This window comes from Electrona antarctica (genome assembly GCF_951216825.1).
Source record: "Electrona antarctica genome assembly, contig: scaffold_71, whole genome shotgun sequence".
In the NCBI taxonomy this organism is placed as follows: domain Eukaryota; kingdom Metazoa; phylum Chordata; class Actinopteri; order Myctophiformes; family Myctophidae; genus Electrona; species Electrona antarctica.
Window position 1 is genome coordinate 335,827 of NW_027637292.1, and position 16,200 is coordinate 352,026.

Genomic DNA, 16,200 nt, shown 5'->3' on the forward strand with positions numbered 1-16,200 from the left:
CGGAAATAGCAAACAGTTTACTTTTCTGACATTCACTTGTAATTTTGGTCATTAAATCCATCCATGAAGTGATCCCCACTGAAATAAACGCCTACCCCACACACACACACACACACACACACACACACACACACACACACACACACACACACACACACACACACACACACACACACACACACACACACACACACACACACACACACACACACACACACACACACACACACACACAGTATATGGAGATCCCTGATGTATCAATATTGGCCAGCAACTCTGCATCTGACCTCAAACCGCGGCCATTCATTCCATATGTTGATCTTACCCCCCCCCATGCCAAAGCGCCAAATCTATCTATCTATCTATCTATCTATCTATCTATCTATCTATCTATCTATCTATCTATCTATCTATCTATCTATCTATCTAGCATCTAGCAACATTGTTGTATGCTAGATATATAGGTGTGAGTGAGGCCTAACGTCTTCTATGGTAGTACTTACCAATCAGCAGCTTATTCTCTCTGTCATCTTGAGCATTGTGGGGGGAACTGACTGACTGGGGCCAAATTGGTTTCCATAAGCTGCTGATTGTTGATTATTCATTAAGAATGGCACACACGGGGGCACGGTGGCACAGTTGGTAGTGCTGTCGCCTCACAGCTAGAAGGTCCTGGGTTTGATTTCCGCTCGTGGCGCTGTGGGTGCTGGCGGCGTGTTTCCTCCTCCGCGTCATCAGTGCCTATACCCGAGGCGGGGTTGGTGAAAGGGGCTTTCTGTGTGGAGTTTGCATGTTCTCCCCGTGTCCCCTAGGGTAGGTACCCTCACATGTTCTCCCCGTGTCCCCTAGGGTAGGTACCCTCACAAAAAACATGCAGTAATCCTGGTCTCTAAACTGCCTCCCCCTGGCCAGCCGGGGCGCCTGATGGAGGGGAAAGGAACTGGTTGGAATAACGTGTTCCTTCCACGCGCTACGTCCAACCAGGGAAACTCCCACTGTCAGGTGTAAAGGAGCAACTTGGACACTCAGGCATGAAGGAAGCATGAGTTCAAGTCCGTTGCTCCCCATATATGGGGACTAGGTTGGCGGAGGGTGTGTAGAGCCCAGGATCACATTAGATAATTGACACAGGGGTGAAAAATGGGTTACAAAATCGTGGGATAAAAATTATTTAAAAAAAGAAGAATGGCACACACAAAGCTGTGAATTCTACAACATTAAACTCAAATCACACTCGTCGTGTCCGGCAGGCAATTTATTTTGACAACGGCTGATTCGGTCTGGCTTATTAGCCAGGCTAATAAAAGTCATTCACAATACAAGCCTATTTTCACATATTTTTCTGGTTGCTTTGGGGTGTACGGTAGACACTACTGTCTACAGACACCTGTACACACGTTAATTGAAGAATTGCATGACTTTTGCATTCAAAGTAAATAGATTGATGGTTGATACTGCAGTTTCTATATGCTTTTGACTATTTCTGCCTCTAATAAGGCCTTATATTAAAGCCTGCTGATACACTATAGAACCAAATATTGGCGTTTAGGTTGCTTTAGTCAGGTACATCCTAAAGTTTAGGATGTACCTGACTAGAGCGGGTACACGGGACAACTATGTCCCGTTTTGTTATACCTCGGGGAGGGGTACCGCCCGGCCTGCCTGCCTGCCTGCCTGCCTGCCTACTAAGGGTTACAAAGCACTACAAATTACTATAAATTGACTACACATTACAGTTCAAACAATTTCTTTAACAGTTTTGCATCAATCATTTTTGAGTTTACTCACAGCCATATCCACACCAAAACACAAAACGTTGGACGGTTGAGTGATTTCCAACAAGCGCTTCCAAACTCCAACACTCCATGCTGCTGGCAGCGGTGGCCGAACGGTTTGCTCCATGCTGCTCAATGTTTTGCCACTCAGTCTAGATGAGGGGGGCGTGTCCTGATGGGAAAAGCATGCATGTGCATAGGCTACTCTCTATTCCAACGTCCTGATAACGGTTGATTTCGTATATTTAATACAGTGATAACGGGTGAATCGGCTGTCAGTTTCCCCTGAGATGAAACCCAAACTGGACCATACAAAAAAGGGATGAAATAACACAAAACAACCACAAGGTGGTGCATAAGTCTCAACTAAAGAAGGCAGGGTTCACAACTGTTGGGTGAAGTACAACAATGTAAACACAGCAGCGAGATGTGTGAGCTGCTGTGACAGGAGAAGGATGTCAAATGGAATACAAGCACCTTAAGGAATACAAACCATTCTGTGTACACTGCTTATCAAAAGCATTTGAGCTGCCCTGAGACCAGCATTCAAATGCTGCCCTCAGGGCAGCAATTTAACATTGGTGTATGTATAGCATTTGGCTGCCCTGAGACCAGCATTCAAAAGCTGCCCTTATGGCAGCAATTTAACATGGTTGTATGTATAGCATTTAAGCTGCCCTGAGACCAGCATTCAAATGCTGCCCTGAGAGCAGCAATTTAACATGGTTGTATGTATAGCATTTAAGCTGCCCTCAGGGCAGCAATTTAACATGGTTGTTTGTATAGCATTTGAGCTGCCCTGAGACCAGCATTCAAAAGCTGCCCTTATGGCAGCAATTTAACATGGTTGTATGTATAGCATTTGAGCTGCCCTGAGACCAGCATTCAAAAGCTGCCCTCAGGGCAGCAATTTAACATTGGTGTATGTATGTATATCATTTGGCTGCCCTGAGACCAGCATTCAAAAGCTGCCCTCAGGGCAGCAATTTAACATGGTTGTATGTATAGCATTTAAGCTGCCCTGAGACCAGCATTCAAATGCTGCCCTGAGAGCAGCAATTTAACATTGGTGTATGTATAGAATTTAAGCTGCCCTGAGACCAGAATTCAAAAGCTGCCCTCAGGGCAGCAATTTAACATGCTTGTATGTATAGCATTTAAGCTGCCCTGAGACCAGCATTCAAATGCTGCCCTGAGAGCAGCAATTTCACATTGGTGTATACAGAATTTAAGCTGCCCTGAGACCAGCATTCAAATGCTGGTCTGAGAGCAGCAATTTAACATGGTTGTATGTATAGCATTTAAGCTGCCCTGAGACCAGCATTCAAATAACAGACAGTTATTTGTTGTTACTGTCCACTCACAGTTAACAGTCTTTGTATTGAGTTGTGCTTGAAATGTACTGTAATTCTGCAAACTGTTAATATATATTTCACTCAATCAATCAAAGCCTCTGGTCTGGAGAGTTGTTTTACAGACTGGGTAAAGGGGCAGGGGCTGAAGCCCCCTTTGATGTCTATTTGTGCACGCCCCTGAGTGATATAATAAAGTACTCAGAGTAGAAGTACTCAATAGTACCACAGAGAGTACTAGTGCTATAATAAAGTATTGATTGATTGGTTGAAATATTTATTAACAGTTTGCAGAATTACAGTACATTTCAAGCACAAACTCAATAAAAAGACTGTTAACTGTGAGTGGACGACCCAATAAAGCATTACACTTGTTTACAAGAGGGTCCACCTTGTTCAATTCATCAAAACATTTAGAGACGTACAAATAGACACTTCTATATAGACAAAGAACAGAACAGGAATTCATCATTTGGGTAAAAAAATGGAATGAATCATGTTCAACCCAGATTCGGCACAAACAAGGGACTAAATTATTTTCGCTCCTATGCCACCAAAATGTGGAACGCCCTACCAACTGTCATTAAGACATGCGAATCCCTTGACTCCTTCAAAACCGCTCTCAAAGGGCACCTACGGATGGCTGCAATTCGAAACTGGCCCCCGTAAAATCTGAATCCCCCCCCCCCCCCGCCCCCCCCTTTTTTCCCCTCACTGTATATATTTCTTTTCCCTTTTTACCTCCTTTATGATGCATGCCTGTTCTGTCTATAGAAGTGTCTATTTGTACGTCTCTAAATGTTTTGATGATTTGAACATGGTGGACCCTATTGGAAACAAGTGTAATGCTTAATTGGCTCGTCCACTCACAGTTAACAGCCTTTGTATTGAGTTTGTGCTTGAAATGTACTGTAATTCTGCAAACTGTTAATAAATTCTTCAATCAATCAATCAAACAGTGAGGGGAAAAGGGGTGGGGGGGGATTCAGATTTTACGGGTGAGTTTGGAATTGCAGCCGTCCGTATAGGTGCCCTTTGAGAGCGGTTTTGAAGGAGTCAAGGGATTCGCATGTCTTAATGACTGTTGGCAGGGCGTTCCACCACTCCGAGTAGAAGTACTCAGAGTAGAAGTACTCAGTAGTACCACAGAGAGAGAGAGTACTAGTCAGTCCAACATGGCGGCCACTCGAAGTTCACATTAACGTATTGGAGCGTTCTTCATTTTCTCTGTTTGTGTTTTTGTGGAGAGAGAAAAAAAAACCCCGTTATAAATAAATCAATGAACGCAGAATGTGAAGTTAATACAATAAATGCTTCCGGAGGAAGAAGAACGAAAGAGAGAAGAAGTTATTCTGGATTTAAATTCTTTCTTTGACGCTTTAAGAGTTTTTTTTTCCTCCTTCCTTTTTCTTTTGTTTTTGTTTGTTTGTGTTTTTTTTAGGGAGATAAAACAAGGCATCCTGTAGGTGAGTCAACGGGTTCTAATATGCTACTACTATTATTATTGTTTTATAATTATTGATATAAGAAAACAAAACAACACAGTTTATAAACACACACCACTCACACGCACACACACACACACACAGGCACGGAACGGCGTTAGCATGTTAGCATTAGCTTCGCCGTTAGCACTAGTCGGGAGCTATAAGTGCTAATGTTGACTTCGCGCTGATGCATTGATTGATTAGTTTCCCGTTAATTCATCCCCAGATCATCCATAACTAATAATCAATGGCGTATCGAGCGCGTGCACGGGGCGCGTGCGTGCGTTTATATATGCGCGTTAGGTTAGCATGCTAACGTTAGCTTCCGTTAGCTTCCCGAGGCTAATAAGCTAAGTGATGCTAACTGTCACACAGTGAGTAGTGACGATAATAAACACAGACAGACACGCCGTTTTATTTTTGAACACGGGCCTGTTTATCGTCGCTTTATTGACGTGTTTATTATTGTTATTATTATTGTTATTATTAGACGTTAATTAATTATCTGTGTTCGTTGTTGTGTCTTTTGTTTTTAACCAGTTAGCTGCTGGTTGGTTGACAACAGTCAATAGACTGTTAGCTGTACATGCTTGTTTAGGATGATAGTCTACTGGCTGTGGGGGGGTCCGCGGGGTTGGTTCAGGCCGGGGACCCCCTCAGAGATGAAGCAGTGACCCCCTTAGCTGAGACAGATGAAGCAGGGACCCCCTTAGTTGAAAGAGAGAGAGAAGAAGCAGGGACCCCTTATTTGAGAGAGATTAAGCAGGGACCCCTTTGTTGAGAGAGATGAAACAGGGACCCCTTAGCTGAGAGAGAAATGAAGCAGGGACCCCTTAGTTGAGAGAGAGAGATGAAGCAGGGACCCCTTAGCTGAAAGAGAGAGATGAAGCAGGGACCCCTTTGTTGAGAGAGAGATGAAGCAGGGACCCCTTAGTTGAGAGAGATGAAGCAGGGACCCCTTAGTTGAGAGAGAGATGAAGCAGGGACCCCTTAGTTGAGAGAGAGATGAAGCAGGGACCCCTTAGTTGAAAGAGAGAGAGATGAAGCAGGGACTTGTTTGTGTGTGTGTGTGTGTGTGTGTGTGTGTGCATGGCCTGGCTCAGCACAGCAGGGTCAAAAGGTCATACTCTAAACAGACAGACAGGCAGACATAGGGACACACATAGCTGCTTATTGGAGACGATGTGCACTGCGACGGTGTGCAAACTAATCAAATAATGATACTATCACACAGTCACAGTTTTAGCGGACCCCCCTATGATTACTCTGTGGACCCCCTAGGGGTCCAGGACCCACTGTTATAACGCTGTGGACCCCCTAGGGGTCCAGGACCCACTGTTATAACTCTGTGGACCCCCTAGGGGTCCAGGACCCACTGTTGAAGCCCCCTGGCATGCTGGCATTCTAGAGCAATAATAGTTTTTCTGACCCTTTCAATGGAAAGACTCACATTTATTAAAAAAAAACTAGCATCCAATTAACTTTTCTTTTTTCCACGGACCTCCATCGGAAAATATTTTGTGCCGGGGAGAATGTTACAATAACATATATGTAATAAATGCAGATCTACAAGGTCAGAACTTGTTGCATTGCAATGTGCTCTGAGCTTGTAGATCTGCAATTTTTTATTTAAAGGAGAATTCCTTTTCGATTGATATTGTCCTAATGAATGTTAGACTAGTTGAAAACACACATCTCTGCTTCTGGTGACTGATATTGTTCTTCTAATAAATGTTAGACTAGTTGAAAAAAAAAAACCCTAACCATTGTTACTATGAATTCATGTTTTTAATTTGTTAACTAATAAAGTTTTCTTTTCTCCACCAGAATGCCGTCTGAAGCTCAGGAGCCTCGGGACCGAGGCCCGCCCCCTCCTCCTCCTGTCACTCGGGCCGGACGCAGCGCCTCATTGGCTAAAGCCGCTGCCGTTAGCTCCACCCCCGAGAAGCGGCCGCGAGGAAGACCTCGAAAAGACGGAAGCAGCCCCCGGTCCACACCTGCCACACCGGCTACACCTGTTAAACCTCGAAAAGACGGAAGCAGCCCCCGGTCCACACCTGCCACACCGGCTACACCTGTTAAACCTCGAAAAGACGGAAGCAGCCCCCGGTCCACACCTGCTACCAAACCCCGCTCTACTCCTTCAACTACACCTGTCACACCTGCCACGCCTCCCACCAAGCCCCGGCCTGCTCCTTCAACTACACCCGCCACACCTGCTAAACCTCGAAAAGATGGAAGCAACCCCAGATCCACACCTGCCACAGCTGCTACACCTGCTTCCAAACCCCGAGCTACCCCTCCGGCAGCTACACCCGCTAAACCTCGAAGAGACGGAAGCAGCCCCCGGTCCACCACACCTGCCACACCTGCCCCCAAACCTGGGTCTGCACCTCCTGCTGCTAAACCCCGCTCTGCTCCTTCAGCGGCCACACCTGCTAAACCTCGGAAAGACGGGAGCGGCTCCCGTTCCGCCACACCTCCCGCGCCTTCCACACCTGCCACGCCTCCTACCACCAAACCCCGCTCCGCTCCTTCGGCGGCTACACCTGCCGCCGCTACGCCTGGTAGACCTCGCAAGGACGGCAGCGGCTCCCGTTCTGCAACTCCTTCTAAGAGCCCTGGGTCTGCAGCTCCTTCTAAAAGCCCTGGGTCTGCAGCCTCTTCTAAGAGCCCTGGGCCTGCAGCCTCTTCTAAGAGCCCTGGGTCTGCAGCCTCTTCTAAGAGCCCTGGGTCTGCAGCTCCTTCTAAGAGCCCTGGGTCTGCAGCTCCTTCTAAGAGCCCTGGGTCTGCAGCTCTTTCTAAAAGTCCTGGGTCTGCAGCCTCTTCTAAGAGCCCTGGGTCTGCAGCCTCTTCTAAGAGCCCTGGGTCTGCAGCTCCTTCTAAAAGCCCTGGGTCTGCAGCAGCTCCTTCTAAGAGCCCTGGGCCTGCAGCCTCTTCTAAGAGACCTGGGCCTGCAGCCTCTTCTAAGAGCCCTGGGCCTGCAGCCTCTTCTAAGAGCCCTGGGCCTGCAGCAGCTCCTTCTAAGAGCCCTGGGCCTGCAGCCTCTTCTAAGAGCCCTGGGTCTGCAGCAGCTCCTTCTAAGAGCCCTGGGCCTGCAGCTCCTTCTAAGAGCCCTGGGTCTGCAGCAGCTCCTTCTAAGAGCCCTGGGTCTGCAGCAGCTCCTTCTAAGAGCCCTGGGCCTGCAGCCTCTTCTAAGAGCCCTGGGCCTGCAGCCTCTTCTAAGAGCCCTGGGTCTGCAGCAGCTCCTTCTAAGAGCCCTGGGTCTGCAGCAGCTCCTTCTAAAAGCCCTGGGCCTGCAGCCTCTTCTAAGAGCCCTGGGCCTGCAACTCCACCTTCTACAAGAGGCAGGAAGTAAGTACAACCTCCATTGAAATCATATTATCCGCCAGGCTTTGTTTTTCCGCTAGAGCAGGGTTTGTCCAAGTAGGTCCTGGCTGGGAGCCGCACGATACTCCGATAATGTTTTAGAATGATTACACGGCTTGGTTGAATGCTTGATTCTGAATGTTCAATTGCCAAATTCAGCGGTGTGTTATTTCTGGATAACAGACCGATGTCTAATCAAAGCCCCGGAGCACCTGATTGGCTGCAGCCGCTGCGCTGCTTGGACTTTATGCCGTACCCAACATGACAGCCATGCTACTATAAATGCGCCACGTCTCTTTGTGTGTGTGTGTGCGCGCGCGCGCGTGTGTGTGTGTGTGTACGGTTGTAGTGCACGTAACTCGAGAACCGTTGCCCCACCGACTTCAATCCCACGGTTGTCCAGAAACACCACAAAAGGCTCTGGTCAGGCTCTGCCATTGGGCCTAATCAGCCTAAATCCCCTCACCTGTGCAATTTCCAGTAAACAACCATGTAAACGCATACACAATACCATTTAACTAAACAACATGACAACCATGTAAACACACACACAATGACATTTAACTAAACAACATGACAACCATGTAAACACACACACAATGACATTTAACTAAACAACATGACAACCATGTAAACACATACACAATACCATTTAACTAAACAACATGACAACCATGTAAACACATACACAATGCCATTTAACTAAACAACATGACAACCATGTAAACACATACACAATACCATTTAACTAAACAACATGACAACCATGTAAACACATACACAATGCCATTTAACTAAACAACATGACAACCATGTAAACGGATATGCCATTTAACTAAACAACATGACAACCATGTAAACACACACACACACACACACACACACATAATATCATTTAACTAAAACAACATGCTTTCAAGAATGTTTATGAAAACATTGAAGCGATAAATAAACGACGCAGTACCCAAAAATTCATTCCATTTTATCAACACTCACTTCCTTGTTTCCGACTCGTTGCTCTGCAAGGCCAACTTGGAATACTTTCATTACCGTATGTAAGCAAGGAAATACTTTGTTTTGTTGTCACTTTTGGGTCAATTTATTAATTTGTGTATTAAGTAGGGCCGTGTAATAAGCGGGGACCGCATGTAAATCCGACGGAGCATTAGTTCGACATGGCGTCTGCTCCCGTGCTTGCGGTTATGGTTAGGTTAGGGTTTGAGGTGGGTTATGGTTAGGTTAGGGTTTGAGGTGGGTTGTCGTTTATCGGACCAATGACTAGTCTAACTAACGTACTGCACCCAGGAAATGAATGCAATGTGTGCAATGTGTATGCAATTAATGCATTCAAAAGAGCTGAATAAATGTTTTAGGACCCATAATAGTGATTATTATTTAAGTTAAGTTTTGCCATAATCATTTATTTTGCCATAAATCAGGTAGCTTTAAGGTACGGCCATGACAACAATGGTAGGAAAAAATATATATTATAATCATCATATTCGGATATTTGGTATTCGGTTTTCGGCCAGCTGTTTCCTATATTCGGCATTAGGTTTCAGCCAAGAATTTCCCTTTCGGTGCATCCCTAGAATGTATTAATTTGTGTATTAAGTAGGGCCGTGTAATAAGCAGGATAATGTCTGGTTAGGTTATCTCCTCCTGTAATAAGCAGCATAATGTCTGGCTAGGTTATCTCCTCCTGTAATAAGCAGGATAATGTCTGGCTAGGTTATCTCCTCCTGTAATAAGCAGGATAATGTCTGGCTAGGTTATCTCCTCCTGTAATAAGCAGGATAATGTCTGGCTAGGTTATCTCCTCCTGTAATAAGCAGAATAATGTCTGGCTAGGTTATCTCCTCCTGTAATAAGCAGGATAATGTCTGGCTAGGTTATCTCCTCCTGTAATAAGCAGGATAATGTCTGGCTAGGTTATCTCCTCCTGTAATAAGCAGGATAATGTCTGGCTAGGTTATCTCCTCCTGTAATAAGCAGGATAATGTCTGGCTAGGTTATCTCCTCCTGTAATAAGCAGGATAAGGTCTGGCTAGGTTATCTCCTCCTGTAATAAGCAGGATAAGGTCTGGCTAGGTTATCTCCTCCTGTAATAAGCAGGATAATGTCTGGCTAGGTTATCTCCTCCTGTAATAAGCAGGAGAAGGTCTGGCTAGGTTATCTCCTCCTGTAATAAGCAGGATAAGGTCTGGTTAGGTTATCTCCTCCTGTAAGAAGCAGGATAATGTCTGGCGGTTATCTCCCAACAAGGACCACGGCTGCAGCTCACCACTCCTTGGCTGAGGCTCACCGCTCCAAGAGATGGGTCAAATCCGGAGAACAATTTTCATTTTTGTGTGACAAATCTTACGACTTTGGCTTTGACGTCACTCTCTCATCCTCTGCTATAGAGCGTCGCAGTCCCGCCCCCTACCATGGACCAGGAAATGAAACCCAATGCATTTTCCTCATAGACATTTCTTAAAGTATTTATTTAAAGACGGTTACGCCGCGGACAAAGCCAACTCGAGTCGTGACAACTCATGACAACACAAGCAATATTTTAGACCAAACAAATAATTAGAAATTTTTGTTGTTTTTCTTCTTTGTAATTATTGGTTTGGTCCAAAATATTGTTTGTGTTGTCATGAGTTGTCACGACTCGAGTTGGCTTTGTCCGCGGCGTAACCGTCTTTAAATAAATACTTTAAGAAATGTCTATGGGAAAATGCATTGGGTTTCATTTCCTGGTCCAGGGTAGGAGGCGGGACTGGTCCAGGGTAGGAGGCGGGACTGGTCCAGGGTAGGAGGCGGGACTGGTCCAGGGTAGGAGGCGGGACTGGTCCAGGGTAGGAGGCGGGACTGGTCCATGGTAGGAGGCGGGACTGGTCCAGGGTAGGAGGCGGGACTGGTCCAGGGTAGGAGGCGGGACTGGTCCAGGGTAGGAGGCGGGACTGGTCCAGGGTATGGGGAGGGACTGGTCCATGGTAGGAGGCGGGACTGGTCCAGGGTAGGAGGCGGGACTGGTCCATGGTAGGAGGCGGGACTGGTCCAGGGTAGGAGGCGGGACTGGTCCATGGTAGGGGGCGGGACTGGTCCAGGGTAGGGGGCGGGACTGGTCCAGGGTAGGAGGCAGGACTGGTCCAGGGTAGGAGGCGGGACTGGTCCAGGGTAGGGGGCGGGACTGGTCCATGGTAGGGGGCGGGACTGGTCCAGGGTAGGGGGCGGGACTGGTCCAGGGTAGGGGGCGGGACTGGTCCAGGGTAGGGGGCGGGACTGGTCCAGGGTAGGGGGCGGGACTGGTCCAGGGTAGGGGGCGGGACTGGTCCAGGGTAGGGGGCGGGACTGGTCCAGGGTAGGGGGCGGGACTGGTCCAGGGTAGGGGGCGGGACTGGTCCAGGGTAGGGGGGGGGGACTGGTCCAGGGTAGGGGGCGGGACTGCGACGCTCTATAGAGTGCAGAAGTCCTACTCGGTCACTGTCAGAAATCATTTATCTTAACGAGGATAACTTCGGCTCATCTTAACTCATTTATCTTAACGAGGATAACATCGGCTCATCTTAACTCATTTATCTTAACGAGGATAACATCGGCTCATCTTAACTCATTTACTGACCGCATTGTTTCAGTCGGGACCCGGAAGATAAATCGGCTGGGCTAATAGTGGCCAAATTTGACGGAGGGACTTGCATTGGATTTTTTCGAGTTTTCGCTTTTTCTTGTCATGTGAAAGCAGGAAATTGGTTGTTCAGTTTGACCCACCAGTTGTGGAGATATGGCTTATAGAGTAATGTCTTGCAGAGAAACAGCGAGTTGAGAAAACAGGCTTGAAAGGTTCACTTCTGTGGACTCTATTATTACACCTAGCTACATGTTTAAGCATTTATTTCATATTTACATGTCTTCTGTGGACTAACATTACACCTAGCTACATGATTAAGCATTTATTTCATATTTACATGTCTTCTGTGGACTCTAACATTACACCTAGCTACATGTTTAAGCATTTATTTCATATTTACATGTCTTCTGTGGACTCTAACATTACACCTAGCTACATGTTTGGGCATTTATTTCATATTTACATGTCTTCTGTGGTCTCTAACATTACACCTAGCTACATGTTTGGGCATTTATTTCATATTTACATGTCTTCTGTGGTCTCTAACATTACACCTAGCTACATGTTTAAGCATTTATTTCATATTTACATGTCTTCTGTGGTCTCTAACATTACACCTAGCTACATGTTTAAGCATTTATTTCATATTTACATGTCTTCTGTGGACTCTAACATTACACCTAGCTACATGATTAAGCATTTATTTCATATTTACATGTCTTCTGTGGACTCTAACATTACACCTAGCTACATGTTTAAGCATTTATTTCATATTTACATGTCTTCTGTGGACTCTAACATTACACCTAGCTACATGTTTGGGCATTTATTTCATATTTACATGTCTTCTGTGGTCTCTAACATTACACCTAGCTACATGTTTGGGCATTTATTTCATATTTACATGTCTTCTGTGGTCTCTAACATTACACCTAGCTACATGTTTAAGCATTTATTTCATATTTACATGTCTTCTGTGGACTCTAACATTACACCTAGCTACATGTTTAAGCATTTATTTCATATTTACGTATGCTCTGATATTTACATGATTACATGCTCTAGTATGTGAAGAGTCTGTTGCACGATAGCAGGCTCTCAGTCAAATCTTGTCAGTTTTAGTTGCGATCTCTTTATAAGTCACCCGAAACGTAGAGCTGCACAATTTATTTATTAAAAACGATCCTGATCTAGATTCAGACACCTGAATGAGATCTCAATTCCTACATTTGAGCCAGAACGGTGCAGCATTCACGGGCCGATTCATACTCCTATCTTAGAACCGAATAAAAGTCTGTTCGGCGCTGTATAGAGCTTCGGGGGGGGGGGGGGTAACCGTCCTAAATTCGGCTCTTCGGTGCTACTGAAAATTTCTGACGAGCGGAAATCATTTCGGCACTACAGCGCCGAAACAGCGGTAAAATAGGAGTATGACACATTTAGAACGTAGTTAATGATGTTCAGCACCTACAGACTAAAGACAATACATATTTATATATAATTCATGTAGTAATGTTGTTCAGCAACTACAGACTAAAGACAATACATATTTATATATAATTCATGTAGTAATGTTGTTCAGCAACTACAGACTAAAGACAATACATATTTATATATAATTCATGTAGTAATGTTGTTCAGCAACTACAGACTAAAGACAATACATATTTATATATAATTCATGTAGTAATGTTGTTCAGCAACTACAGACTAAAGACAATACATATTTATATATAATTCATGTAGTAATGTTGTTCAGCAACTACAGACTAAAGACAATACATATTTATATATAATTCATGTAGTAATGTTGTTCAGCAACTACAGACTAAAGACAATACATATTTATATATAATTCATGTAGTAATGTTGTTCAGCAACTACAGACTAAAGACAATACATATTTATATATAATTCATGTAGTAATGTTGTTCAGCAACTACAGACAATACATATTTATATATAATTCATGTAGTAATGTTGTAACTGAATGGTTCAGAACTATCGAACCGTTAATGTTGTAACTGAATGGTTCAGAACTATCGAACCGTTAATGTTGTAACTGAGGCAGCAACGCTATAGTTTTTAGTCATAGTTTTTAGTCATAGTTTTAGTCATAGTTTTAGTCATCATGGCTTAGTTTTTCTGTATTTTTTCTGTATTTTTAGTCGACCAACATGTTTCATGCAATCGGATGGACTGTCGCAAGCGATGCCATTGGCTGCTGACTGTCGGCTCTAACTCAGTGATGCCATTGGCTGCTGAATGCGTCTTCACAGACGTGTGTGTGTGTGTGTGTGTGTGTGTGTGTGTGTGTGTGTGTGTGTGTGTGTGTGTGTGTGTGTGTGTGTGTGTGTGTGTGTGTGTGTGTGTGTGTGTGTGTGTGTGTGTGTGTGTGTGTGTGTGTGTGTGTGTGTGTGTGTGTGTGTGTGTGTGTGTGTGTGTGTGTGTGCGCATTCGCCACTAACACAGAAAATCGACGGTTTAGCATCAACGCTCTGCAGGAAGGAAGTGTTGCACGCACACACAGGGGAAGCGGTTACATTGCATGCTGGGTATTGCGGGGGAGGGGAGGAAGATAAGAGAAGAACACTGCATGTTGCCATGTCTGTTTATTATATGCACTAGACCAGACCTCCCTGGGAACGATGCAAGTTGGGGACAGTGGAACTAGGGAATGCATATACATCCCCCAACCCGCTGGACCTGTTGCCACGGCACCCGTTTTAACCATCTGTCTGTGTCCCTTTTTGTGCCCATATTTGGAGATCTGTGTATCTGTATGTCTGCCACTATGCACGCACGCACGCACGCACGCACGCACGCACGCACGCACGCACGCACGCACGCACGCACGCACGCACGCACGCACGCATATGGCCATATATGGGCATATGTGGGGGGATGGGCGGTTGTGTAAAGTCGTTTACTGTGGCTTCAACCTGCAGCATCGGCAAATCAATTCCTTTTTTCGGGCCGACGCTACAAGTTGCAGTAACTTTATTGGCGAGGCGCGTTAGAGCATAATGGGATTGAACCCATTTAGGTCGAAATAAATAAAACAATCTTCAAAATCCTGACAGTTTTCCGAAATACCTCATGTTTCTGTATCAGTGGTGCTCAATATTTCATGTCAAGGACCCCAAAAACGATCTGTAATTGGCCACCGACCCCCATCTGAAAATATGTAGTTCCAGGGACCCCCCCCCCCCAGAAGCAAAGATTTGAGTTAAAAACGTTCGCTCTGAAAGAATATATATTCAAAGATCTGTGCCACATTTTCACGATTTTTCAAAAATAGTAGATCTACAAGCTAGTTGTGCGGCACTCGGTGCCGCGCTGGGGCTTCATGGCTATTTGCATTCACCGACGTTGTTGTCACCGATACATCCAAAAAGCTGAAATGTTCGCATATGAGGAGGGGTGAAGGAAGGAAGACAGGTTCTATTCACGTGCACAGTTGACGTGCACTGTGAGAATACACGGGCTTCAAAATAAAAGCAATGCGGTTTAGTCCACCCATAAGGTAATGAAAGTATGTTTTATTTTCTAATTAATCTACGTAATCTTTCGCGGGGCGGTCAGAGTCGGGGGGCCGTATTTGGCCCGCGGGCCGTACAATGCCCAGGTCTCCTCTAAAGCCCGGTCACGTGATGTTTGAGGTAGAAGGCCAACCATTCTGGACGGCCTGATAGGTAGATTCTCTCTTGGAGGGCGAGGTTAACTTCTTCTAACCTTGGGGTCCATAACCGTCATTGCCATGACAATGGATTTGCTCATTTGGGGTACAGTCAGCCAAACGCCTATCTTTGCCCAACCGTCTATCTGAACGACTCAACGCACTCACACACTGGGACGTCTGGTTCTAAAGTGTAGTTGTTTATTTGGTCTTGTTTCTAAAGTGTAGTTGTTTATTTGGTCTTGTTTCTAAAGTGTAGTTGTTTATTTGGTCTTGTTTCTAAAGTGTAGTGGTTTTTTTGGTCTTGTTTCTAAAGTGTAGTTGTTTATTTGGTCTTGTTTCTAAAGTGTAGTGGTTTTTTTGGTCCTGTTTCTAAAGTGTAGTTGTTTATTTGGTCTTGTTTATAAAGTGTAGTTGTTTATTTGGTCTTGTTTCTAAAGTGTAGTTGTTTATTTGGTCTTGTTTCTAAAGTGTAGTTGTTTATTTGGTCTTGTTTCTAAAGTGTAGTTGTTTAATTGGACTTGTTTCTAAAGTGTAGTTGTTTATTTGGGCTTTTTTCTAAAGTGTAGTTGTTTATTTGGGCTTGTTTCTAAAGTGTAGTTGTTTATTTGGGCTTGTTTCTAAAGTGTAGTTGTTTATTTGGTCTTGTTTCTAAAGTGTAGTTGTTTATTTGGTCTTGTTTCTAAAGTGTAGTGGTTTTTTTGGTCCTGTTTCTAAAGTGTAGTTGTTTATTTGGTCTTGTTTATAAAGTGTAGTTGTTTATTTGGTCTTGTTTCTAAAGTGTAGTTGTTTATTTGGTCTTGTTTCTAAAGTGTAGTTGTTTATTTGGTCTTGTTTCTAAAGTGTAGTTGTTTATTTGGTCTTGTTTCTAAAGTGTAGTTGTTTATTTGGTCTTGTTTCTAAAGTGTAGTGGTTTTTTTGG

At 44.7% G+C, this 16,200-nt stretch overlaps 1 protein-coding gene across 1 annotated transcript in view; it reads left to right on the forward strand.

Annotated features, from left to right (window-relative positions):
- Nucleotides 1-4,374: 4,374 nt before the first annotated feature.
- LOC306919017 (uncharacterized protein) overlaps nucleotides 4,375-16,200 on the forward strand; it is a 193,311-nt gene continuing 181,485 nt past the window's right edge. The window contains exons 1-2 of the mRNA XM_079531859.1: nucleotides 4,375-4,593; nucleotides 6,442-7,968. Coding sequence (XP_079387985.1) covers nucleotides 6,443-7,968 — 1,526 coding nt within the window. The 5' untranslated portion in view covers nucleotides 4,375-4,593; nucleotide 6,442. The remainder of the gene's footprint in view (nucleotides 4,594-6,441; nucleotides 7,969-16,200) is intronic.